Below are 25,721 nucleotides of genomic sequence, written 5' to 3'. Positions count from 1 at the left end.
TAGTATTGTAGGTGTATTTTTTCTTTTCTTTCTTTTTTTTTTTTTTTTTTTTTTAAATAACCTGTGGCGCGAGAGTACAGACTGTTGTGCAAAACAATAACAGCATCGCGTGCCTCATCTAACTCCCATGTCCGAGGCTGTGAGAAAATGCAAACACGCACAGTGGTTTTACAGAAACAGAACAAAAATGTCTTATCTGTCAGATAATCTGACAAGTTAATGACACAGCGTACAAGCCACAGGGGGCCGCTACATTTTATTTACACATCGTACACATATATATGTTTGTGCCCCCACTGCAGCATCATCCTCGAACATGTACAGTAAGGAAAAGTGGGTGTGACGGGTCGTGTTTCTAAACGATGCATCACCACTATTTTCCTCATCGGCGGCATGACGAGCGCAGTGCAGGTGTCACGCCACGTCACGGGGGGGAAGCGCGGGCAGAAACGGAGACGCGAGACGGAGACGCCGGAGGAGCCCGGAACGGCGACGCACACGCTGAGTCACGCAGCGCAGGGTCGTTTCAGCGGCCCGTGGCGCGTGGCTCTCTGGCCTCACAGCTGGAAGAGGAGCTTCACGGAACTGCAGCGCCGCCGGCAACATGTGACATGATGAGTGACGAGGGAGGTGAGGAGTGCGGGTAGTGGCGCGCGCTCCACCACGGCCGCTGGAGGGAGGAGTGAGTGAGTGAGTGAGAGAGAGAGAGAGAGAGAGAGAGAGAGCGCGAGCTGCGCTCCTGTGCTCCTGTCCACCTGTCCAAGTGGAACCTCTGCCATCTTCTCGTGCGTCGTCCCCCCGGCCACCCTCCTCCTCCTCCTCCTCCTCCTCCTCCTCCGCGCTCGTAGCCGCAGATGCGCCGCTGACGGGCGCCCGCGCAGACCGAGCCGCTCACCTCTCTCTCGTCCCCGGGCGGAGGGACTGGTCCCGGTAGTCCGCCCGGCTCCGGCGGAGCTGCACCATGAGCGGCGCGGAGCAGCAGAAGCAGGAGAAGCAGCAGAAGATGCGCGCGCTCCTGCAGGAGCTGCTCCAGAGAGCAGGCAACGGCACGTGCGCCGACTGCGGCGCTGCGGGTGAGCGAGCGAGCGAGCGAGCGGACGGACACACGCGCACGCGCGCGCGCGGAACGAACGTGGGTCAGGGGCTGGGGCTGGGGCTGTGTTACGCTTCGGGCTCGGCGCTCATCATGATTCGTTCGGTCCAGGACTCGAACTCGTCCTGTGCGCGTGAACGGGTGGCGCGTGCTGCCGTTCACTTTATTGCCATGAAAAGAAGCGCGAAAGGAGGAGGACGGTAAAAAACACAAGGAGTTCGCGCTGTAAACGGTGTAAAAAAAAAAAAAAAAAAAAAAAAAAATGAAATAATTAAAAAAAGGCGCTCCGCCGGGTAATGAAACTAATACTCGCACCTCCTCTGTTGAGTCCAGCAGCAGTCATCATACAGTTATGATTCTGTCTCTGACATCAGTTCACACACATCGTAATTAAAACGTGCAACTAACAGCGGCACCAGCGTAATAATAATAATTATATCAATAAATAATGGCGCGATTCTTGTGATCACGGGCTCCACAGAGAGGCGTGTCCATCCATGGGGGGAAGTGGACTTGAATTCTGAAGTCACAGTGTGTTACCGCGCGCTCCACGAATAGGGGTTCAGTTCACCTGGGCACGTGCGTACAGGTGGGTGGGCGCGCGCGCGTTCCACCACGTTTCGCGTGTCCGCTGACAGAGAGAGAGAGCGACTGGAAAGCCGTGTTGTGCAGCTACTGTTGGGAGTTTTGTGAATGGCCTGGGGGGGTGATGAGGGTGATGGAGGGTGATGGGGGGTTGGGGGGGGTCTCTGAGGACCAGGCTGGAGTCTCTTTTTCCGCCTCCTGACAAGCGTGTGGTCAGATGAGCCCATTGTGCAGGTTGTGTGTGTCCACACACACACATCCACACATTTACAGACAAATCCATAACCCAGCTGAAGAGGCTCCAGTCCCTGCACCTGACAGCCCCCCTCCCCAGTTATTACTATATTCATATTAATATTACATGGATTTTTAGGTTCGTATTGTAATATACACATACTGTACACAGCGCTGCCTCGCGGTCTCAAGGTTATTTGTTTGAATCCTACTCCCATCTAATGCCCTTGATCAAAGTACTGTACTGAACTGATATGGTAAAACCCAGGATTTTATTATATACAGTATACCTGCTGCATATGTGGGTAAATCACTGTAACTAAGTGATTAGTGAACAAACCTCACACTGCAGGTCACGTGAATAAACAGCAATACGCAAATTTTCATCCGGTACGTCGTAAGATGGTCCTTTTACACGGCTGCACGTTTACTGTTGCGCGAACATTATTCGTCCTCCAAAGCGACTCGCATCTAGCTACGTAGTTTATTTACCCATTTGCACAGCTGGGAGATTTTTACTGTATCCATTCAGGGTAAATACCTTGTCCAAGAGTCGTACCGCAGGAGTGGGATTCGAACCGGGGTTCTAAGAGTCCAAAGGTGATGTCTCTGGTAACAATTATGCCACCTGCTGCCCTGCACTGCAACAACACGGCTTCATCTCTGGATTAAAGCAAACTTGACGTGTTCAAAGCCATTGTTTTTTTATTTATTTTTTAAAATTATTTTTACCACCGCACCACCTAGTGTCCATTTATGGTTCTCGATGCGGACGCTGCTTTCCGAGGCCAGCGACGGTCACACGGATCTGCCGGGTGAGGTCGTGTGACTTTTCGGGCCCCGGATCCCGCGGCCGACCTCACCGCCCCGGCGAGACGCGTCCGGCGAAAGCGCCTCGCTTCGGCACCGAGCTTCACGCACGTGTGGGGGGGGAAAAAAAAACATGTAGACAAAATCACGTTTTGCACTTTTGTAACTTTTTTTGTACTTTGATGTTCTGCGACGTTTGGTTTCTGACCAGATGGTTTTGTCCACGGCGACCTGCGTGGTTTCGCATTTCTTTAAACCTAATGAGTTTACAGATGTTTTGAATGCTTCGCTGAAGAAATGAAAGTCGAGTGGTCAGCTCGAGGGTCAAACGAAGAACTTCTTGAGAACTTGAAACCACCATGCTGGCCTTCCGACAGGCTGAGGAGTTTGTGACGCTCTGTCGCTGGCGTTTCACCTTCCGTCTATAGCGCTCGCCTGCGGTGTCTCTTCATTTCCTTGTGATCAGCAAGTGGTTTCTGGTGAGTTCGCGCCAACAGAGCGGTGCTGAGCACCCTGGTGCCAGGCTCGTTGCCATGGTAACTATCTTTTTTTGTTTTTTTTTTCCCCTGGCTTTAATCCAAGAAGGAGTAAAAATATGAGGTCATGCAGGCAAACATCAGGACTGGTGCTGTTGCACAAGAGCGCTGGATTTGTGTGTGTGTTTTCACCCAGTTTCAGCTGAGCGACATGAGAGCTGAGCCCCCGTTGAGTCATCGTCTTCATCGTCATCACTGTCGCCCTGAGCACAGACTCAGCTGCGTTTGCGTAGAGGAGCCTGACGCACAGGGAGTGTGATTCAGCCTCCGTTAGATCATCCTGCTGGTCCTCCTCGGCTCCGCCCACCATCGAGTGTGTGTGTGTGTGTGTGTGTGTGTGTGTGTGAGTTTACCCCAAATCCTCACTCCTGGCCCCACTGTACCTTAGCCGCGTAGTAAAGGGTGCTGTAGACCCGAGGTTGGGCGTTGGTTACCGGGCTGTTGCGGACCTCCATTGGGTCCGTAAAGCCTTTCCGCACGGGAACGCTTACGCAGCCCTGTTATGTGCTTGTTTTTCTCTTTGTTCGACGAGCTGGAAAACTTTGTGTGTCTTTACAGGGTACGTGTGGCGGAGCAGCCTTGCTCGCCTTGCCTCGGAAGGAATGAACGGCTCACTTACGATGAGCAGCGTTGCCCAGTTTTACTACTTGAGCGGTATGGAAATTGAGCGTAAAATGTGTTTGTGTGTGTGTGTGTGTGTGTGTGTGTGTGTGTGTGTGTTAAGCATATTGAGGAACAAACTCACTGTGTTTATCAGTTTGCACACATGCGGAGGAAGTTACACAGTATGGTCTTTATTCAGTATATTGTTATTAATATACATCTAGTCTAATAACCCTGGCACGGACTGGCATCCCATCCAGGGTGTAACCCCCCCATCGGCCTCGTGCCCCATGCTTCCGCGCCCCTTTCCGACTTCAGTACCCCCATCATCTGGGGCGCTTTTCAGGGGAGGCGAGCGTGACGGTTGCTCGTGGTCCGAGGGAAGCGGCTATGAAACAGCGTTCGCCAAAGTACCTTGATGTCGGTGCTCAGCTGTATAAATGGGTAAAACGGGGACGGGTGTGTGAACCGACTCGGCTCAAGGCGTCTCCCAGATGAATAAATACCGTGGTGGACATCCGCCCTCCAGAGCCCTCTTCTTCGAAGCGTCCTTGCGCCGGAGAGACCCATCGGGGGCGGAATCCAGAAGGAAAACGACCGGCGTCTCGGAGAGATGAGAACTGTGGCTGTTCCGAGGGAGGTCGAGCGGACGGCACAAAACAAACGGGAGGTCGTTGTGCGTTAATTAATTCATTAACGAACTCATCTAATGGGCTCAAATAGGAGCAGCTGCCCTCTCTAGTCCTTCAGTAGCTCAAGGGGCTGAAGTGAGTCGCCCACACGACGCCGTACGAGATGGTGTGAGCGCCACTCTTTTCGCATTCCCGCTCAAAGGCCGGGAGACGATGCCGTCGTGCCCGGGGCCGGTCCCGGTGAGGCGCGTCCCCTCGGCGCGCAGGATCGACGGCGAAATTAGATCCTCGGGTGCGGAGTCGATCCCTTCCTGGCGGCTCCTCCTCATCGCACGGCAGTCCGCAAACAGAAACTCGAGCGTTTCCGCAGGAGTATCCACACTAATAAAGAAATGTTTGTTTAAAGGTACAAGGTGGCGTCCACTACTGACCGTTTTACTCCCATTACCTTCTGTGCACTTAGGAAGTACCTAAGCGCGGCGGCGTATTGGGCAGGTAAACATAATAAATATAATTTCCAGTGCCTTATTAGGCCTTCTCGCTTATCTGATGCTTTTACCGAGAGCAATTTAGAGTCTTTCACTCATTTGTACGGCGGGGTAAATTTTACACTCAGTCCAGGATCAGTACATCTATCAAGGTTTGTACCGCAGAAGCAGAGTTTGAACGTTCAACCTCCGGTCCTTATGTGCTTGTACCGCCTGCTTTCTGAAATAACGTTATTTCACTGTGAAATACAGTGGAAGCAATGTGAACTTGTAGATATAAATCAAGGAAGTAGAAATAGTTGATCTCAACGATGCCTGAGATATTCCACCCTCATGCTGTATATGGCTTTAAATGCCAGGTAGAAAGGTTGCGCCGTATCCGCTGTAAAATTGTCGGTTCTCGTTTAACTTGATCTGAAAAAAATCAGAACCAGTTATAAGCAGTAATTTACGTGTGAATTTAGGGTAGGACAGGATAGCGCTTTCTTAATCCTCGCGGGGAAATTCACACAAATTAATACAAGCTGACGTAACCGTTACAACGAAATCGAGGAAATTTAATAATGTCGACGAAGAGGTGTGCTTTCTGGGGTTCAGACAGGCATCTTCGAAAATTATCGGTCTTTCGCTCCGCCGCACCTCGTTCTCACTCGTAGACCAAAGTCCGCCGACTGTGAGTTTTCTATTGATGATCATAATTTGTCGGCACAAACAGTCAGCGTGTAATTTTGCACAGTGTGTTGGCTGGCCAGCTGAAGGAGTTCCTCGTAACCGGCGGAAGGTATAATGGGCCATTCAGTCAATCGCCGCCGCTGAGTTGAGGAACACGCTGATAGTAGGAACGAGGAGGAAGGGGCAAAGGGGAAACTGGTTCGGCTTGTTTCTCTCGCTTTTCCCACACAGTTGCACCCGATCTCTTTCGTTGAGCTTTGTCTGGACTGAAAGAGCGATCGAAGCATCCGGGAGAACGGAGAACAGACGTTCGCACCCACCCACGCACACAGAGTAGTAGGAGTCGCACCCAGTCAGGGCTGTTATCGCGTAGGTAAACTAAAGTGCGGACGGGCAGAAAGTCATAGTGTGTTCGTGTGTTGAACACTGCTGAGTTTATTTTTACGTTTCGACCTTTACGAGAAGCTTGCCTCAGAGCACTTAACACGAGATCAAGGGCAAAGTGTACGTGACTCCTTCCTGCGGGCGCACGCGATGCCATGGCCTCTCGGTGTGAGACTGTCTTCTGTGTGTGTGTGTGTGTGTGTGTGTGTGTGTGTGTGTGTGTGTGTGAGCGCGCGCGCGAGTGCATGTGTTCTGAGGCGTGGCCGCTCTCTTCCTGCACGAAAAGCTCAGTTTCTCACTTAATAGCTGCAGTTTTGCCGCTGACTCAGATTGGTCAAATGCCACTCGTCTGCTGCTCGCGTGACCTTTGATGACATGTGTTTCGCTGTTTTGTTCGCTGTTTTGTTTGTAGTTGTCACAGAGCTCCAGTGAGTAGCTGTGTGTTAGTTTCCTCAGCTCAAACACAAAGCAAGTATCAAGTGGGGAAAACAACAATTTCGCTTCTTTTGGTCTACGGTTGGGGGGGTGCCGTGGTGCGGCGGGTTTTGCCGGGTCCCGCTCTCTGACGGGTCTGGGGTTCGAGCGCTGCTTGGGGGTGCCTTGCGACGGACTGGCGTCGCGTCCTGGGTGTGTCCCCTCCCCCTCCAGCCTTGCGCCTTGCGTTGCCGGGTTAGGCTCCGGGTCGCAGGGGGAGGGGACACACCCAGGACGGGACGGCAGTCCGTCGCAAGGCACCCCGAGCGGGATTCGAACCCCAGACCCACCGGAGAGCAGGACCCGGTCCAACCCGCCGCGCCACCGCACCCCCCGCTGAGCAAGCAGATTGTGTTTAAATAGTATAAACTGTTTGGGGAAATGTATATCCCTGTGTGCCTTGATTTTCAACACTTCATAATAACAATACAGTTTTTGCTCTGCCAACATATTGTAAGACCATGAAGAGTCAGTGTACCTTTTAAAATGATAAAATATATGTAAGATAATACAGTCAGTGTGGTCTCTGACAAGGTACTGGTAGGTTTTGCACCTATTCATTAGATTACACAATGCTGCTGCACCACGTAACCCAAATGGCATTATCGTCAATTGGCGCATTCCCTACTCAAAGGAACTGTAGCTTTAGAAACCAAAAGCTTTATAAACTAAAACCGTTACATACCAAAACATTTTCTCTAGTCAGAATGTTTTGTTATTGTTCAGAATGTAAGTGGCATATTTTTAAAAAACCAAAAGATTTATGCAAAAGACTCTTTCTTTTCACTTAATTTTTCTCCAGACAGTCGAACATTTATCCTTCTGGTTATAGGCCTACGTGCTTTGTAAGGCAATCCTACCACCAAGTTTTGAAGTACTACATTAAATATCCACCGCTGTAGTTGCGGATTTGACAAAGTCCACTGAAGAAAATGACCGAAGGACCTCTACGTGTGATCTGTCCCTCGCTTGGGTCCAGTACCAGAGTGTTTTATACCCCATCACCAGATCATGTCGTACTAATGTGGATAAGGTCATGTACATCCTCTATAAATACCTTAGGGGAATTCACAGGAAACAGTTTTATGCCTCTTTCTACCTATTTTGTGCCTGATCCATGTGTTCATCGATAACTGATCCCGAAATAATTCTGGTTCCCTGGAAGACTCGGGACTGTTATATCGCCCGATAAACCATTTCTATTCATTATGTTCTATTTCTAAAGAAATTAACTGAAGTAATTTTGATCTCACTTGCTGCTTCTATCAGTGTCTGTAGGTCTGAAGACGCATGTCAGAAACCGAGCGGTTTCTAGCTTTAGCTGGTTTTCTCACATTTGACCGAGTACAACCGTCACGTACCGGATTAGCTCTGAGGGGGCGGACCACGTCTTGAAGCGTGCGCTCCGCCACCCCTCGGTAAAAACGCAACGATAATAGCGACTCCTTACTTCGTCTCTCTTCTTCTCCCTCCCGTCCCCATTCTTTCCTCCCTTCCTCCGCTGTCCTTCCGGCTATCGACACACCTGCGAACACACACGTGTACGCATTTAAACCTGCACCGACGCACAAATATTTTGGCACCCATACTCCAACCTGGCGGGCGCTGTGCCGACCGCGATCCGACCGTTAATTCCTCACCGCTGAGCTACGGACTTTGTTAACCTCAGCAATGACCCTTCGCTCTGTCAACTTGGAAATACTCTGTTGCCATATAGTTTGAGCCTTGGGTTCAAAAGGCTCTTTTACATTCTCGTCTGCGCGGTTTCTTCCTCGTCGCCTCTGGCCGGTTCCTCAGAGCAGCAGGGAGAGCGCGATGCACGCTCCTTTATCGCTGCAATCTCAGCCTGTCCGCACCACCCTGCCTGAAAGAGACGAGAACAGAAATGACACGAGAAGCAAACTGGTGCGACTCCGAAGTGTTTTATGTGGTTTTCTGCGGTAGTGCCGTATATGTTGAGGCCAGTGGTTCTCGCTGTCGGGGGAGGGGAGATAAGTTATTTTTTACACTTCCCCCCCATGTGCTTACTTCTATCAGTCAGTACATTCAACCTCATGCTCAAACGTAGGCGAAGGGTATATAGTGTGTGTAGAACGTATCGTACGTATTCATCCTTCATTTTCCAAACACTGTGGTTTTTGAGCGTAACGGCGTAAAAATAGCGTGGCCTCGCCTGCTAGCTTCATCTTTTTTAGGAGTCATTTGTCTGCGCTGCGGATCGTGGAGCAGCAGGTCTGAGAGTCTGTCTCGCAGTGTATTAATTCACGGAGACGGCCGGCGCTGTGCGTTAACGCAGTAAGATGGATTCATCTCGGCACCCGTTGTGCTCCATCCGTTCGCCAAGCCTGGATCTATGGTTTCTGATAAATTACCCGGGGGGGGGCTTGGCTTCCTGAGAGCCATCAGCCTGCTTATAGTAAAACCAAACAGGCCGTGAATCATTTCCACCTGATAGCATAAATTCACACCGAGTAGCACTGCTACAACTGGACCGCTCAGGTGGGCCAGCTGAATTGCAGCACATGTCCATAATTCGTCCTCTGCTTCACAACGCGCTTCTAGCTGGTAGGGTTTCAGATTGCAATTTCTTAACCTCACATTAAGTATTCTCATTAAATGTCGAACTGAACAGCTTATCTGTTTCTTATATTAATATTTTATAATTTTAATTAGTTGGGGGCACAGTGGTGCAGCGGGTTTGACTGGGTCCTGCTCTCCGGGTTTGAGTCCTGCTTGGGGTGCCTTGCGATGGACTGGCGTCCCGTCCCGGGTGCGTCCCCCCCCCCCCCCCCGCCTTGCGCCTGCGTTGCCGGGTTAGGCTCCGGCTCACCGCAACCCCACTTGGGACAAGCGGTTTAAGACGGTGTGTGTGTGTGATAAGATTGATTAATTAATTAATATTCAATACTTCATAAACATTAATAATATTTAGCTACTGGACAACAGCCAGACTCTGGCAGATGATGGCATGGTGGTTAAAGGCCTGATGTCTGTATTAGAGAACTCCAATAGAACGGCCCTTGGGGTGCTACACCCTTCTTGGTCTGAATTACTCCAGTGAGCATCAGGCTGAATCAAATGCAAATGAGTCACCCTGCATGAGAGCGGCCGCTAAGCAAAGTAAATCTGCGCACATGAAGCTTTAACTCCAGGTGAACTATGCAGTTCCAGGAAGGAAGAGATGCTGAGCTCCTGTTGTTTGCCTCTCCTTCCTTTCCTGCAGACCCCGAGTGGGCGTCGCTCACCCTGGGTGTGTTCGTATGCCAGGCCTGCTCGACCTTCCACAAGGCCAACCCAAACATCAGCAGGGTCAAATCCGTGTACCTGGACCCGTGGCAGGCCTCGGAGGTGGAGGTAAGTCCTGTTCCGTCGTCGGCCTCCTTTGCCAGCGAGGGACCCGAGTGGCCGCCGACGACTGTCGTTTGGGTCGCCGCGTTTACTGGTGAAAACATCGTATCGGTGAATTCGTTTCACGTGAAAATACATTTAAAAACTGATCGAAGGAATATTTGCGGTGAGAATCTCGAATGATACCGTAGCCAAGTTTCTTGGTCGATGGGGATGTTTCCGTCCGCGCCTTTGCGCCTCGTTGGCTGACGCCCGTGCGCTGGGTCCTGGCCGCGGTCCGGGGATGGGACGGGTGCCGCGGTGACCGTCGCGGACCTGCTCCCAGCTTCCTCCTCTTGGAATCAATTTGGAGGAGAAATACGTTTGGAGACGCGTTTTAGAACGCATGTCAACGTTTGAAAATAAACACAAATATATATCGTGTTTTTTAAAATCATTATTCATTTGGCACCTTTGTTCAAGGTGACTTACCGTATTAGATAATCCGCTTTACTACGATTTAGCCATTTATAGAGCAGGGCCACTTTTATCGTGTGAACAAAAAAAAAAAAAAATGCAGCAGGAGTGGGGACCTCAAACCGAGAACCTCAACCCTACGCCCATCTGTGTCCCATCGGGGAGAGATTTAAAATAAAATGTATTCCGGCATATATTAGAATTTATGCACCTGATTTGGGGAACATTTCAAAACATGCAAACGCATTTCTTTTCCATATGTGTTGTTTGTTGGAAGGCCTGTGTTCTCCGTCCTCGTTAGATTATTCGGAGGAATGAGGAAACGCGGGACCCGCCGGGGGTGCGCGTGCTGGACGGGGCCCGGAAACGATCTGCAGAGGACCTGAGAGGGGCTGTGGTCTCGGCGGCGACACGCCGCTTGAACCCTCTTATCGCGAAACCTACACGATGACCCCGTAATCATGACGCGGCACCTGCGATAACAGTTCAATGAGTTAACGCCGCCCGGGACTGGAAAACCGTACGTGTTTTCCGTACGTTTCCGATGCAAAGTGCAGATTTCCATCGCGCTGCTTTGGGTTCGGCGCAGCAAGATAATGAGGGAGTGGAGGCTCGGAGAGAGCGGCCAGAGTGCGGTCCTTGGACTCCGGGGTCGGTCTAACCCTTCGCTGAGTCATAGACGCAAGATGAATTACGAGCAGCTTCATAAGTGCGGTAAGTTGCCATGGACAAAGGCCAAATGAAGGTTGTCAATAATAATAATGATAAAAAGAATGAATTATTCAGTGCCAAAGAGAACAGTCCTTTGATTCTGATGGAGCCCCATATAAGGCAGGGTTTTGAGGGACCCTCAAGTAGGAAGTGTGCGTGATTAAGGTTATACGTACATATTCGTTTCAATCGTAGCAATTGCCGTGTGGGGTTTCTTACAAAACCAGCCGCTGGAGCAAGCTGTGCCATTCTTTTTGCCACACTTTTTTATGGACGTGTACGTATTTCCTTAAAGCCTCCGCCTTAAGAACAAAAGGTCCGAGAGCAGAGAAGCTCCTCCGACGCCCCCCTTTCCCCGAATGTTCTGCTCTCCGGCTCCTTGTTCTGTCTTCTCCCCGCGTATCCGGCGCGGCCAGTCTTGCTAACATTTCCTGTCTCCATGCGTGTCCTCAGTTCATGGCGTCTGCCGGGAACGACGCGGCCAAGGCCAAGTATGAGCAGAAGATCCCGGCATTTTACTACCGACCCACACACACTGACTGCCAGTGAGTGACCGACGGCCTTTAACCATACAGCGCCGAAGGGCTTTTGTTGCATCGTTTCAGTCGCCCGTCACTTGGTAACTGCTTTACTCCTGGGGCACCGGGGGGGTGAAAACAAACATGAGGAGACCACGAGGATGGAGTTCCCCACACCTGTGTAGCGGTGCGTTTTTCTTCTGTCATCACATAGCTCTTGTACGCAATTAAAACGTAAGCTGTGCCTTTAAATAAAAGCTCCGCCTTAAAACACAAGCCCCGCCTTTAAATGCAAACCTGCGTATACCCTTTAAATGCATACATGCTGCGTCCCTGCTGTCTGCTGGGATACCGCACGCCAGTTTAGGCTGTTCTCCAGTGCCGTCCGGCACCGACGCTTCTGTGCACTGGTGGCCCTGAGCTCCCGTTTCTGCGCGACCCAGCAGGCCCTCTGGTCTCGCTGCCCGCCAGCACCAGCACCAGCACCACACTTATGTGCCAAAACCCAGCAGTCAAGTACCGAGCAGCTGATCTCAGTGTTCAGGGCAGATCCCAATAGAGAGTTATGTGTTCAGATCCTTTCTGGTGCATCTTGCTGTCACTTGCATGCATCCTCTGGGGAGGGGGGGTTTAGAGCTTAAATTCGATGGTTTTTTCCCCAGAAGGCATTAACTTCAGGGCCCAGGAAAGAGTGTCAGTGTTAAGTGTATTACAGTTACTATTGCAGCTCTTCACATAGGCGAAGTCACTACATGCACACCTGGAGGGGGAGGGGACACACCCAGGACGGGACGCCAGTCCATCACAAGGCACCCCGAGCGGGACTCGAACCCCAGACCCGCCAGAGAGCGGCACCCGGCCGAACCCGCTGCGCCACCATACCCCCCAGTCGCTACACATCGTATTGAAAATGCGTTCTCGATACGATGACTGACGCGTGGCCGTGTTATTGACGCGATGACCGACACTCTGCGCGAGTACGGCCGAGCACGCGGGTACGGAACGGAAAACCACGGGCTCTTTCGGTTACGGGCTGTGCGCGTCGTCTCACAGAAAAGACGGATTTTATCATTCGAGAAACGTAGGCAGCGACCCCACGGTGCCGAATTTCGCCAAAAAAATCGGGGAATTAATCGTAACCTCTTCCGGAAGCCATAGCGCCGGCCCTGCTCGTCCGCAACTGGAACACGGTTCTATAAAACGATGACTGCGCTGCCCTCCCTGGCACGGATGACTCTAACAGTGGCGCGGCGCTACGGACGCGCAATTCAGCCGAGGCCGCGTGAACTACGGTTAAAAACGCAGAGAAACGGCGGCGGCAAGGGCACGGGCCGCTTGGAGCGCGAGCGAGCCTGTGGGCGGAGCTTTCCCCTTTTCAGAATTTTCTTTTTCCTCAAGCTCCGCCCCTTAGCGTTGAAACCATACGAACACGAGAACATTTGAACATTTGAACGCTCTCCTCTGTCAGCAGCCAGTAACGTCGCTCGCTGTTTGTTTTTCTCGGGGCTAAAGTCCACCCCGGCGTGGCTTTCCGATTTATTTTATTATCTCGGCTTCCTCATCCTCTCAGTCCCGTACCTTTCGATCGTGGACTTTAATTCCCAGTGTAGAGCGGGCTGCTCATCCCAAGTTGTAGTATCCGGAGATGTAGGTTATGAAAAAATGAATTATTGTCAGGATGAAATCGAATACCGACACAGTGGTAGCAATACAGACAATCCGTCCATTTCTCACGGTATATTTGGGCTTCGCTGCGAAAGGAACGCAGCCCCGGCCCGTTATTTACCGCTCGCACGAGCGTCGGTGTGTGTTTGGCTGCTCGGTGATCTCAACCCATCATGACGACAGCCGCATTAATTATAAGTTTGGCACCAGACCGAGCGTCCAAGATGGTTTCTGCTCACCGTTTATCCGCCTTCCGGTAATTCTTCCCCCATTTACACTGGAACAGTGTAAAACTTTACAGTGTTAGTTGCTCGGGAGGAAAGCATCAGCTAAATTCAATTAAGCGGCAGGGTGATTTTTATTCTGTCGACTCGGGCGTTGTGGCGGGAGTGGGATTTGAACCCGTGCCTTCCCGCTTCTGCTCCGCAGGGTCCTGCGGGAGCAGTGGTTCCGCGCCAGGTACGAGCGCGACGAGTTCGTGTACATCGAGAAACAGGAGCCGTACTCGACAGGTAAGAGAGAGGCGACCGGTCACACCTGACGTCGTCCGCATTATTTATTTCTATATCTGATATTTATTTATTTATTTATTTATTTAGACACGTCACGGTTCAGTTTAAATGGGGTTATTAAGGGTGCAGCAGAAAGACCCCTCCTGCGATTTGGACCTTCGGGCACAAGTCCAGCTCCTGCCCCGCGTTTCTGAAAACCGACCGTTGTTCCGCACCCCGTCCCTCCCGGTTCGGCCCGCGGCTCCCGTCTCCGTCTCCGTCTCCATCTCCGACTCCCTCCAGCCCCAGGCCTCACAAAGCACGGCGTTGTCTCGAGCGCTGCGCTCATTCCCAATGCTATTTTGTCCCTGTAGGGGAACTGCAGCGAGCACAGGCTAGAAGGGCGGAGCGGAGTAAAACAGGGTAAACGCAAACAGAGGGGCGCACAGTTAGCTGCGCACATACAGTTCGATTGTTTGCAGATCGACGCGTTCTCCCCCCCCCCACCCTGCAAGATCGCCCATAAAACCCTGAGCTGGGCTCCTCCTCCTGAGAGAGGAGGCTGAATTATTGATATAATGAGGAGGGCAGAAGCTCGGGATGTTTTATTAATATTATGGGTGAGGTACAAGTTATGGATGTGTTATTAATACCATTATGAAGGACCCACAAGCTGTTGCTGTGTTATAGATGCGATGACTTGGGTGTACAGTGTGGTGGTGTATTTCTCACCCGACGACTGAGGTGCAGAGGCTGCGGCTTAATTATTACGACCGTGGTACAAGGTGAGGATGTGGGGGGTGTGGCGGCACGGTGGCTTGGACCGGGTCCTGCTTTGGGGTGGGTCTGGGGTTCGAGTCCCGCTTGGGGTGGCTTGCGACGGACTGGCGTCCCGTCCTGGGTGTGTCCCCTTACACCCCGTGTGTGTGTGTTTATTAATACATTTACATTTATTCCTTTTGCAGACACTTTCCTCCAACGTGAAAGCGACACAAAAAGCGTAGGTGGAGCAGTGTGGACTTGTGATTTGTTGAGGACGGTCCATTTGTCTCTTACCGGTGTATGAAGCGGTGCACAATACGCTGCTCGCTGCATACAGACAGTTTTGAACAGTTTCACTTTTTGGAGCAAAGGTAGAGATTGCGGCCATAAGGTCGCTCCGGAAGGTCCAGGAGGTCACTGCTGACACGGCCGGGAGCGCCGTCTCAGCTTCGAATCCAGACCGATGTCGGTCGAGGAGATGGTTCCGGGTGAGGAGCCGAGACGGTCGATCACGTCGCCCCTTCTGGAGTTTGGCCTGTAGTTCTGGTCTGAGTCAGGATCCGGAGAGGGTTTCTTTACCGGAGCAGGGATGAGGGCGGTTTTGAAGGCGGGTGGGAAGCAGCCGGAGGAGAGCGAGGAGGTGATCGTGCAGACGAAAGAGAAACGTCGCGGAGAAGTGTCTCCTGTACGAGAAGTGGAGGGACGGGGTTGAGGGAGCAGGCGGCGGCTCGGTGTGGCAGCGGGAGGTCGGAGATTTCGGCTTCCGACGGGTCGCAACGCGGAGAGCGAGACGTCGCGGGGGGACCTGGTGCGATCGGGGCCCATGTTCCTCACCCTCTCAGTCCTGGTACCTTTGTCCACCGTGGTAAATACAACCCCCCCCCCCCCCGAGGATTCCGAGAAGTCGCCCGTGGTACAAGTGACTTTGTCTCCTGGGGCGTGCTGGTCTGGTGGGTAGAGGACAGGAGAGACTGGAGAGGAGGACGGGGCTGGAAGGGGACGAAGAAACGGTGGGAGACAGAGTAAGAGAGAGGACGGGACAGCCGCGGTTTTCGAGAGAAGACAAAGTCGAGGTGATGGGAGGCCATGTACGTTTACATTTATTTATTTAGCAGACGCTTTTCTCCAAAGCGACTTCCAATGAACTCTATGTAGTGTCATCAGCCCACACACCTTATTCACCATGGTGACTTACGGTGCTGGATACACTACTTTCAATGGGTCACTCATCCATACATCAGTGGAACACACACACTCTCTCTGTGTCACTCACGCACTATGGGGGAACCTGAACGGCATGTCTTTGGAGTGTGGGAGGAAACCAGAGCACCCAAGGGAAACCCACACAGACACGGGGAGAACATGCAAACTCCACGCAGACTGAGCGGGGATCGAAGCCACGTCCTTTCGCACCACCCAGGCGCTGTGAGACAGCAGTACCGTCCCATGTAACACAGAGGACCGCAGGAGGGACGGAGGACTGCTTGCATGAATGTCCCCGACATGCAGGTTGACGCGAGACAGGAGAATGGGTGGAGCGTTGTCCGCTGGGAAGGCGCTTGGCATTAATATTGCAATATTATATTAATATTACAGGTGGGAATCCAGCTCTTGCTGTATTATAGATATGATGGCTGTGGTGTACAGTCTGTCGTTACATTATTGAACATGATGAGTGAGGTGTAGAAGCTGTGTGTGTGTGTGTGTGTGTGTGTGTGTGTGTGTGGGTCTGTGTTTCAGTCAGTATGCGGACCAGCGAGGACCGACCCCCCCAACCCCACACCCTACCCCACCCCCCAGCTGTGACTGAGCGCAGTAAATGCACTCTTTTGTTCAGCCTCTCCTGCAGAACGCCACGGCCACGTGAACACACCCCCCCCCCGGGAACAACACACACATTACAAAACACACATTCTGGCCCCCAGGAGACAAACACTTGCACTTTTGTTTACCGAAACGATAGCGGCGCTTTGTGTGTCTCTCGCCCGCCGCAGGGGCAGCTGGGACTTGGGAACAAAATGGTTCTTCAGTCCTATAACTTGTAAAAAGTCCCCAGAAATCACATGGATGGACCGATCAGGGGCCAGTTTAACCTCCTTTGGCTGCGCAAGGAGCGGGGGATTGTGGGAATCCGCCGGACGCGAGACTGCAGATTATTAACTGAAGTCGTCATCCCCACGACGTTTCATCACTTCCGTTTTCACCGTCAATAACCTGTGGTCAAATGCAGGGTGGCGGTGGTCCTGGTTCCTGTTCTGCAATCAGAGGGCGTGAGGGAGGGTACGCTATGGATAGGACGCCAGTCCATCGCAAGGCATTCTCTCTCTCTCTCTCTCTCTCTCACACACACACACACACGCGCGCGCGTGCGCGCGCAGAAGCGACAACGTAGAGGCTATTAACCTGAAACACATGTAGACTGCTGGAGGAAACCAGAGCACTGGGAAGAAACGCACACGAACACTGGGAGAACATGAAACCCACATTCGAACCCGAAGCCGTGAGACTTTGGGCACCAGCACTACCCGCTGTGTAGCCGTCCTGCCGACCGCCCCTCCCCCGCAGTCCACTCCAGCACTGAGACCAGTCACACACATTTTCAGAACCACTCGTCCCATACGCATGTTTCCCTGGGGGCTGATGGTGACATCATCGCTCGTGTCGCGCACCCCCGGGAACCTTCTGGAAGTACCATAAATCTCGGCAGAGATGATGCCGTCAGCGTGGTCCTCGTGGCGGATGGCTTACCTCCCCGGCGCCGCTCCGTATCTGTGTGTCGCGACTCGGCGATCGCCTCCAATTCTTCACGGACCAAACGTCCGGCTTTCTTCTAAAGGTCTGTGGGGGGTCAGGTGATGAGGTCAGGATGAAGCGAGTGCACCTGTAGGACGATGCTTCACATGCATAAAAACCGGAGGTGTGTGTGTGTGTGTGTGTGTGTGCGGGATATGGACCGGTGCCACTTTCTCACCTTCGGAGATGCTCTTGCTCTCAACATCACAGCTAATATTTTGCACTCTTCACACATCGTTTCACACTCCTCACACGCGCCTTCGGAGCCGTCGCCACAACGTGTCTCTTTGACCGTTGCCTCCTGCCGAGGACGTCCTGTACCTTTGCCTTAAACCGACATCATCGCTCTTCTTTACCGCTGCAACTCTACGTACAACTCGGAGTACGACAAAGAGCTTTCGACGCGGACGCAGGTTGTTCGTCCGATACCGCAATGTTGCTGGTTTACATCCCTCAAGTAGCGGCCTCTAGAAGTGACAGTCAAATAGCAAATACATAGATAATCACAGCTGATGGTGTTATTGGGAGGGATTCAGCAGCTCTGAGGAACAGAGGGAGTTCTCTACCCTGTCTATGGAAGTTAGAGTCACAGCAGGTGGTGTTGGACTCATTTATGTAGCTGTCAGGAGATCAGGAGAGAAGTGGGTCTGAAAGTGATGGGTTTGACACCCTTTTTGAATGGTTGGAGGGATTCAGCAGCTCTGAGGAACACAGGGAGCTCATTCCTGCACATCAAAGCTGGAAGTGAAAATTGCTGGACTTTCAGTTTCGGAGCCCTTGTGGGTGGGATCACCCAGCAGCGAGAGCGATCAGCTCCTCTAGGCATCGGGGTGCTGATCCTATAACCGCCTTGAAGGCCGTAACCAGAGTACTGAACTTGATCCAGCGGCTACAGGAAGGCTATGGAGGAGAGGAGATTATAGTACTAGTGTGTTCTGAGAAGCAGAGGGTATGGATCCAATGCTCTTCGGTAAAATACTTTAAAGTTAAGAGTAAATGACGGTAAGCGATCAGTCCCTGAGGAGGAGCGGGACCCTCCCACCTCTTCACTTACCCCACGTGGCCACCAATCCAGAGAGCTGCAGCTCCTCACCCTCCCACACTGTTCCCCGGCGTGTTGGCCAACGCATCTGTGTGTGGGAGGGCAGCAAACGGCAGAGTGTGCGGGGGCCACTGGAGGGGGGCGGGGAAGGCGCGTAAGGTGCGCGTCCGTCTTGGCATCGATCGGGAACACGCCGGGGGTGATATTGAGCGGTGATGTAATGCCGGGTGAAGAATCGATGCTGTCGGTGCGATGCTGGCGCTGCCGCCTCGGGACCGAGGGGGGAGGCGGCGATGGGCGGGGGGACGAGGAGAGAGAGAGGCTCCGCCGTGATTAATTGCCTTTAATTAGCCGACCGCCTGGCAGGCCTCTAAAAATAGACGGGGACGGTCTGGCGTGACGGCGGTGCGTTCGTATGTGACGCTCTCCCCTTCGCCGGGAGGGCAGCGCTTGCGCTCGGGGCTCAGCGTTACCCCTCCGATCCGTTTCCCCGCAGGGTACAGGGAAGGGTTTCTATGGAAACGGGGACGAGACAACGGACAGTTCCTGAGCCGGAAGTTCATCCTGTCCGAGCGGGAGGGGTCCCTCAAGTACTTCAACAAGCACGACGTGAGTGGCTGGTGCCCGCCTCGCAGCCCGCGCCTCTCAGGGGTGCTCTCTCCCTCCCTCAGCCATCTTTGTATGCATCTCGGCAGCACTGTTCTTCAGAGCGCACGCGCACACGCACACACGCCACAGGCATCAGTGGTTACAAACACTGGGTTGTGCTGTAAACAAACCATCATGTCTGTACACTGCCGCTGCGTCTGGGTCCGTTGTCACGGCAACAGGTGAGGTGACACCCGCATCGTATGGCCCGCCGCACACGGTCATCCGTGGTCCCCGGCCTGAAGGTGTCTGTGGTCACGTCCCTCCAGGCGAGGGAACCCAAGGCAGTGATGCGGATCGAGACGCTCAACGCCACCTTCCGCCCAGCCAAGATCGGAAGCCCCAACGGCCTCCAGGTGACCTACCTGAGGGACAACAGCACCAGGAACATCTTCGTGTACCATGAGGACGGCAAGGTGAGGGCGGAGGCGTGGCCTTGGGGGGGGGGGGAGGGTTGGAGCCTCGGGCAGAAAAATGGCTAGAAGGTGTTTGTTCTGCTGCAGCTGTTGTACCTTAGAGGGAGGCGATTGATCTGGATGTTATCAGCAATAAAACTGAGCTGCAGAACCGTGTGCCCCGTGGAGCAGTTTGGCGACATAAAGAACGGACGAAAAGAGTCGCCCCAAAGAAATAAAAACAACGATGTTAACAAACAAATAGCCCTGTGCCGGGCCCACGGTCCCTCTTTAATATTTGCCCCCACCGAAGGATCTGCTCATCGTGCCACAAAGTGCTGCTCTGCGTCTCATTGACCCGTGTCCTCGTTCTCCTCGGGCCCAATGTGCTGCTTCAGCAGCGCCGCGATTTTCCAAAGCGTCTGCAGGAAATTTGTTGGCGTAATGGAGAAAAATCTCGATCGCTTCGGTTTCTTGGTCGGGGGTTCGGGGGGGTGGGGCTCGTCGATACACGCCGCCGTTTTTTCCTTCGACAGGGTTCGCTCGTCGAAACCGGTGTGCGAACTCGGCGAGGCCTACGGCGCTGTCGGCGAGTAGCTCGGTTGGGGGCGTGGCCTGATGCCGTGGGGGGTGTCATTCACCGCGGCTGCAGCATAGCGGGCGCGGCCCTGCGTTAGGCCTCTGGCTCTGCGAGAATCCTTCCGCCAGCCCCTGCTGCTGTGCCTCGCCCCACATGGGCATCTCATTTCCATACTGCTTTCGGTGACACTGGCAACGTGGCTCCCCCTGCTGGACATGCGCAGTACTACAGTGGACACTGGTGGTCAGCGCGAAGGTGGATGTTCCAAATCTGCTCCTTCTGCTCCCACCTTTTTTTTTTTATTTTGTTATGGACCGATGAGAAGAATATGTTTCGAAGTGGCCGCACGTCCCAGGCAGCAGTTGGAGGAACTTTTTTTACTCCACACTTGCTATATATTACATGGCAGGCATTGCGGTCCAAAGGAACTGAAGATTAACTTTACAGTTTATGGAAATTCCTGGCACTTTGGTACATTTACTCTGAAGTTGCCCTATTCTGTTCTGTCGTTAAATTCAATGAAATTATGGGATGCCGGCTCACTGCAAATGTATTTTATTGGGGACAGCTGCTGGCCACAGGTTTGAGCCTCACCTCCTGCTGTAGTACCCTTGAGCAAGGTACTTACCCTAAATTGCACCAGTAAAATTACCCGGCTGTATAAATGGGTAAATACTTGTAACCTTGACATTGTAAGTTGCTTTGGAGAAAAGCGTCAGCTAGATGAATAAATGTAAATGTATCGTCGTGATCCACACCGGAAGAAGCGTTTCACCTTCTTCCACTGGGGAAACGAAGCCATGACTGATCTGAATAATAACTCAAGAGAAATTATGAATCTGAATAATAACTCAAGAGAAATTATGAATCTGAATAATAACTCCAGAGAATCCTGCAAATCCTGGACTTGATTGAAACTGTTGTGATCCAGTCTCCTTTCTGTTGTTAATAATTTAAAAGAACACTTTTGGTTAAAGAAGGTGCATTAGCTATCTGCGTTCGGGACCCGAACGCGGAACGGTCTGGGTACGAGTCCCCCCGCTTCGCCATCTCCCTGTAACGGCACTGATGGTTCTACAGGAAATGGTGGACTGGTTCAACGCCATCCGAGCGGCCCGCTTCCACTACCTCCAGGTGGCCTTCCCCGGGGCGAGCGACGCGGACGTGAGTCGACCCCCACAGGCTCCCGCACCCATCGTAGGCGGGCCGTTCGGACCCCTCCCGCCATTAACGCACTCGCTCCTTCCTCTTGTGTAAGAGCGCTATTGACCCCCTGCCTTTGACTGATCTTTTCCAGTTGGTGCCAAAGCTGACGCGGAACTTCGTGAAGGAGGGCTACATGGAGAAAACCGGTCCAAAGGTCAGTCCGTGCACAGCCTTCTCGTCCCGTTGGCGTCGGCCTCGGTTCCGGCACTTTCCGGAATGCCGGAAACGGGAGCGGCTTAAAGCGTCGGTGTGATGGAGGCGGGAATCTGCTGAATGTTTTATTTCCATCCTGGCTTCCAGGACACACCTGAGCCCTTTGGCCAGGAGTGTGTTGTGTGTATCTGTGACTGACCTCGCTCATCTCCACACCCCTCAAGTTTAGTCTTTAAAGCCTTAGAGCCTCTCGCCGGTTTTTATTCACGCTGCGTGAGGGCTGCGTGACGGTTTGATTGACGAGCTGGGCACCGCCCCTTTCTCCCCCATCACGCAGCAAACGGAGGGCTTCAAGAAGAGGTGGTTCACCATGGATGACCGGAGGCTGATGTACTTCAAAGACCCATTGGTAAGCCTGGTGGAGCAACGTTGTCGTGACGCTCAGGATGAGCCGCAGGTCCGAGGTTATTCTCGCATCCCCCGAGTGCACTTTGTTTATTGAATTTGGCAAAAATTCCTCGAAATGAATGAGGCGGTTCAAACTCGTACCTTTAAACGCGCTCCGTCTGACGAATGTCGCCTTGGCTCGTGGGACACAGCCGTATGCAACCGCCGTGCCTCGCAACTCATCAGATTAGCTAAGAAAACAGTTGTTATTAACGCATTAAGTTATTTACATTTCAATATTTTTCACTCTGACTAGAGAGATAAGGCAGGGACACGAGGATTTGCCTGCGCCTGGTTCCATCTTTGCTCTTCGCTGGTCTCACAAGGCTGTGAAACAGTGACTTCACCATCACACACACACATTCTCAGAACCGCTTGTCCCATACGGGGTCACGGGGAACCGGAGCCTAACCCGGCAACTCAGGGCGTAAGGCTGGAGAGGGAGGGGACACACCCAGGACGGGACGCCAGTCCGTCGCAAGGCACCCCAAGCGGGACTCGAACCCCAGACCCACCGGAGAGCAGGACTGTGGTTCAACCCACTGCGCCACCGCACCCCCCTCACTTCACCCTCAGTTGGTTTGAACACCGAAGTCTGTTCAGTCATTCAGACCATGGTGGTATCGATCCCCAAACCCCCAACAGGACGCCTACGCCCGAGGGGAGGTGTTCATCGGCAGCAAGGAGAACAACTACACGGTGCTGTCGGGCCTCCCGCCCTCCACGCAGGGCAACCGCTGGCCGTTCGGCATCACCATCGTCACGCCCGACAGGAAGTTCCTGTTCGCCTGCGAGACGGAGGCGGAGCAGAAGGACTGGATCGCCGCCTTCCAGAGAGTCATCAACCGACCCATGCTGCCTCAGGAGTATGCAGGTACGCAAACACACACACACAAAGTCACTGGCATGTAGCTGCAGGTAAATGCAAAAAAACCAAGTTTATAAAAACCTGTGGGGAAAATGTTTGATGTATTTAAAAAAATTATTATTCACATACCCTGTGATGGACTAGCGCTTCCAGGACAGGCTCCGAATCACCGCAACCCTGCTCAGGACCAGCGGTTATTGAAATTGGATTGCACTGGTTATTATTCTCAATGAAGAGCTCACTCAGATTTCCAATTTAAATTTTTTTTCCAGTTACAGTTTGTGTTTTCTCCCGTCTCGTTGTAGCCGGTCTGCTCTACTCTGTTTTTCTTTTTCGTTACATAAACTACTACTCCTTTATCGGCGATCCCTTATCTGTACTGTGTTCCTTCCTGCCTTGACTAACATAAGAGTCTTGTAAACATTTTCTTGATGTTCGCTGTATCGTCTTTACGGTAAGAGATATACGGTAGATTGTGGCGGTTCTCACACTTGGGCTGTTTTACGAGAGACGTTGACCTCAGTGAAAGCACCAGATGGTCCAGTAAGGCTGTGTTGGGGCTATTATTTCAATGTTTCAGGCACCTTACTTTTTCTACAAATGGTTGAGTTCCAAATTTTCATACATGCAAACATTTTCTGGTTCATTTGTTCAACTGTATGTTCATCATGGATCTTTCTTTCTAGAATGCAGAGTGCCAGAGTGACCCTGAGTTGTGTTTACCCCCCCCAGCAGGCAGGTGGCAGTAAAGAGCACCCAAACAGAATAGGCGTATGGGACCACTTTAATTCAACTCACTTCCACAGTATTGACAGCTTGTGCCTGGAGCTCCTGAGCGGTGGTGGTCAATAAGAACATGAGGAATGTTGCACGTTGTTGTGGGACGAGTCGGTCAGCAATCAACCTTGAGCCAGGCTTTGCGGAGACAACTGTATTTTCATGTATTCTTATCTTTATTAGTTACTTTGTTACTGATCGTTTACTGATCCAGCAGTTTTGGAGCAAAGAGGTCATTTGAAAGAGCTGCCATCGAGCGCATGGCGAATGGTTTTGTGCTTCACTGCGGTCGCTACGAGAAGCTCTGTGCCGCCTGAAGATTTCGTACAAGTGATATGCTGGTGATGTCCATCACTAACACAGCACGAGCCGTTTAATTCCGATGGTACAGTTTGCGTCCGCCGCTGTCGAGAGCTGCTTCTTGGTTTTCAGGAACTCTTTTGTTAGGACAGCCGGGGTGAACCAAACTGAAATGAGCCAAACTCTCGTCCGGAATGTTCCGAGAGCGTGAAGAGAGCCTCTGTCCGCTCATTGTTTATCTGCACCTGCAGCTCTTTGCTGTCGCTTTTGTTTAGTCGTCGTTGATCTGTGCTCTCCCTGCAGTCGAAGCTCACTTCAAGCACAAGCCCTGAGGATGACGAGAGACTGCAGGACCCACAGGAGCAGCGGGGTGCCGGGACTCGTCGCCTGGATGGAGCTGATCGGTGGGGTAGAAGAACACTCGTGGAGTCGGGGCGGGGCGGTGCGGTGCTGACCTGTCCCTTGTATGGCTGAGCGGGCCCTTGGACACAGCAACGGGTCTCTCTTACCCCTACCCCATTAACAACCCCTCCAGCGCCCCAGTTCCTGCCCCACCTATCCTCTCTGGTACACCTGCCGAAACGAACGCCGAGCAGCACCGCCGCATTGAACAAACGTAGCGATACATCAGGAGCCGTGAGAACAACAGGTCAACCGAAAGACTTTCTCAACAATCATCTTGGTCACATTTCAAGGCAGATATTAGTATTTCCTCAAAGGGAATGAGCGTGGTTGTGGTGCAAGTACAACATGTCTTTACGTACGATGAGCACTAGAGGGCAACGTCGGCGCTCCAGCCGCCTTAACGGCCTTGAGAGTCGGTCTTATAGAATGGGCCCGCGTGCCGAGCGATGCGGTCGAAAGTGGTCTGTGTCACCCACGCATCCAGCGGAGATCCGTGTGCATGAGGGCAGAGATTTAAAATTGTCGATAAAAATTTTGATCCTCGTCAGCAGTGTTATATTTAACTTTGTGGTTTGACGCCAGGCAGTTTCTCACAGATCAATGGTTAACTTTCTCGCGTCCAACCACAAAGTGGAGCAGACTTACACAAGCCGTCCTCTGCGTTTACGGCGTGCACGCACACGCAACGTCATGCACCAGTCACTCGAAGACGCTCCTCAACGCTTTGTGCCAAAGCGCTTTTCCTGCTAATCCCTCGGCGTCAACGATCAAACGCAACGGCTATCTCGTGATCTGACGCCACAACTGGGCGTAAAAATAGTAATAAACCAAAATGTGGGTGAAACGCTTTCCTCGGACGCCCTTCTGCTGCACGATCAAACCGTCTCATATGATATGAGGGAAGAACCACGACCGCACGGCCCCTGTTGGATCAGGCCGCTCCGCAGCGTATTTATTTATTTATTAACATCTCCATTGCCAAAGCAACCGTTATATTATTTTGTTCTCTGAGTCCAAACTGAAGGCCGAAGAGAATAAACGTGTTCGAAGCTGGATCTTTTGTGATGGACGGAATAAATAAAAAGCCCGGTCTAGAGTTTACTTCGGCCCTTCGGTCCTGTGAAGTCATTCCCGGAGGCGATAAACAAAACGCACATCCTTTCGCTTTCGCGTTCATCACGACGACGATATGAATGAAGTAAATAAACACAGAAACATTACTTGTTTTGCCTTTACATACATTTATGTATTAGACACAAGCATTCTAGTTAACTTATTGAGCGAAACCACAAACGATACACACTGCATTATTTATTACTGAACTTTCGGCGGCGTTTTCCTGGCAGCGTTTTACTTTTCGTGGGCCGGTGCGCTTCTCAGCCGTCGGCAACGCTACAAGAACACGGAGAAAGTGCTGCGCTGATGAGATCAGTGGATGCAGAACCTGTGGAATTACAAACTGTCCAGTATCAGCAGGTCCCAATTGGCGCCTCTTGACAAGTGCCACTGGTGCTGCACCGAACAGCCAGTAGGGGGCGCAACGCACTCACCAATCTCCACCAAACAGCCCTTCCCACTTCTGTCTTTTGTTCCAAGCCACCTCTTCATTAATTCATTGATTGAGTGGTCAAAAAATATGAGCGAT

The 25,721-nt window shown here is 52.2% G+C and overlaps 2 protein-coding genes across 3 annotated transcripts in view; one reads left to right on the top strand and one right to left on the bottom strand.

Moving 5' to 3' along the window:
* The window catches only part of LOC108930258 (zinc finger protein 420-like), a 1,123,701-nt gene that overhangs the window by 63,195 nt on the left and 1,034,785 nt on the right, over window positions 1-25,721 (bottom strand). The gene's annotated exons all lie outside the window — the stretch shown is intronic.
* LOC108930249 (arf-GAP with dual PH domain-containing protein 1) lies at window positions 756-24,623 on the top strand. Of its 2 annotated transcripts, XM_029252514.1 has the most exons (11): window positions 756-1,073; window positions 9,735-9,865; window positions 11,480-11,571; window positions 13,639-13,721; window positions 18,794-18,906; window positions 19,215-19,361; window positions 21,001-21,084; window positions 21,218-21,280; window positions 21,617-21,688; window positions 22,372-22,600; window positions 23,975-24,623. In XM_029252514.1, exons 1-11 carry the CDS (start codon window positions 962-964, stop codon window positions 24,001-24,003), a joined length of 1,155 nt encoding a protein of 384 aa, XP_029108347.1. In that variant the 5' UTR covers window positions 756-961; the 3' UTR covers window positions 24,004-24,623. The 2 variants fall into 2 exon arrangements, with proteins under 2 accessions (XP_029108347.1, XP_029108344.1); XM_029252511.1 differs by lacking the exon at window positions 23,975-24,623 and having other exon boundaries at window positions 22,372-22,678.

The sequence above is a fragment of the Scleropages formosus genome, chromosome 1, assembly GCF_900964775.1.
Source record: "Scleropages formosus chromosome 1, fSclFor1.1, whole genome shotgun sequence".
Classification (NCBI taxonomy): domain Eukaryota; kingdom Metazoa; phylum Chordata; class Actinopteri; order Osteoglossiformes; family Osteoglossidae; genus Scleropages; species Scleropages formosus.
The sequence above is the reverse complement of the archived record's forward strand: the minus strand, read 5'-3'. Positions and strand labels throughout refer to the sequence as shown.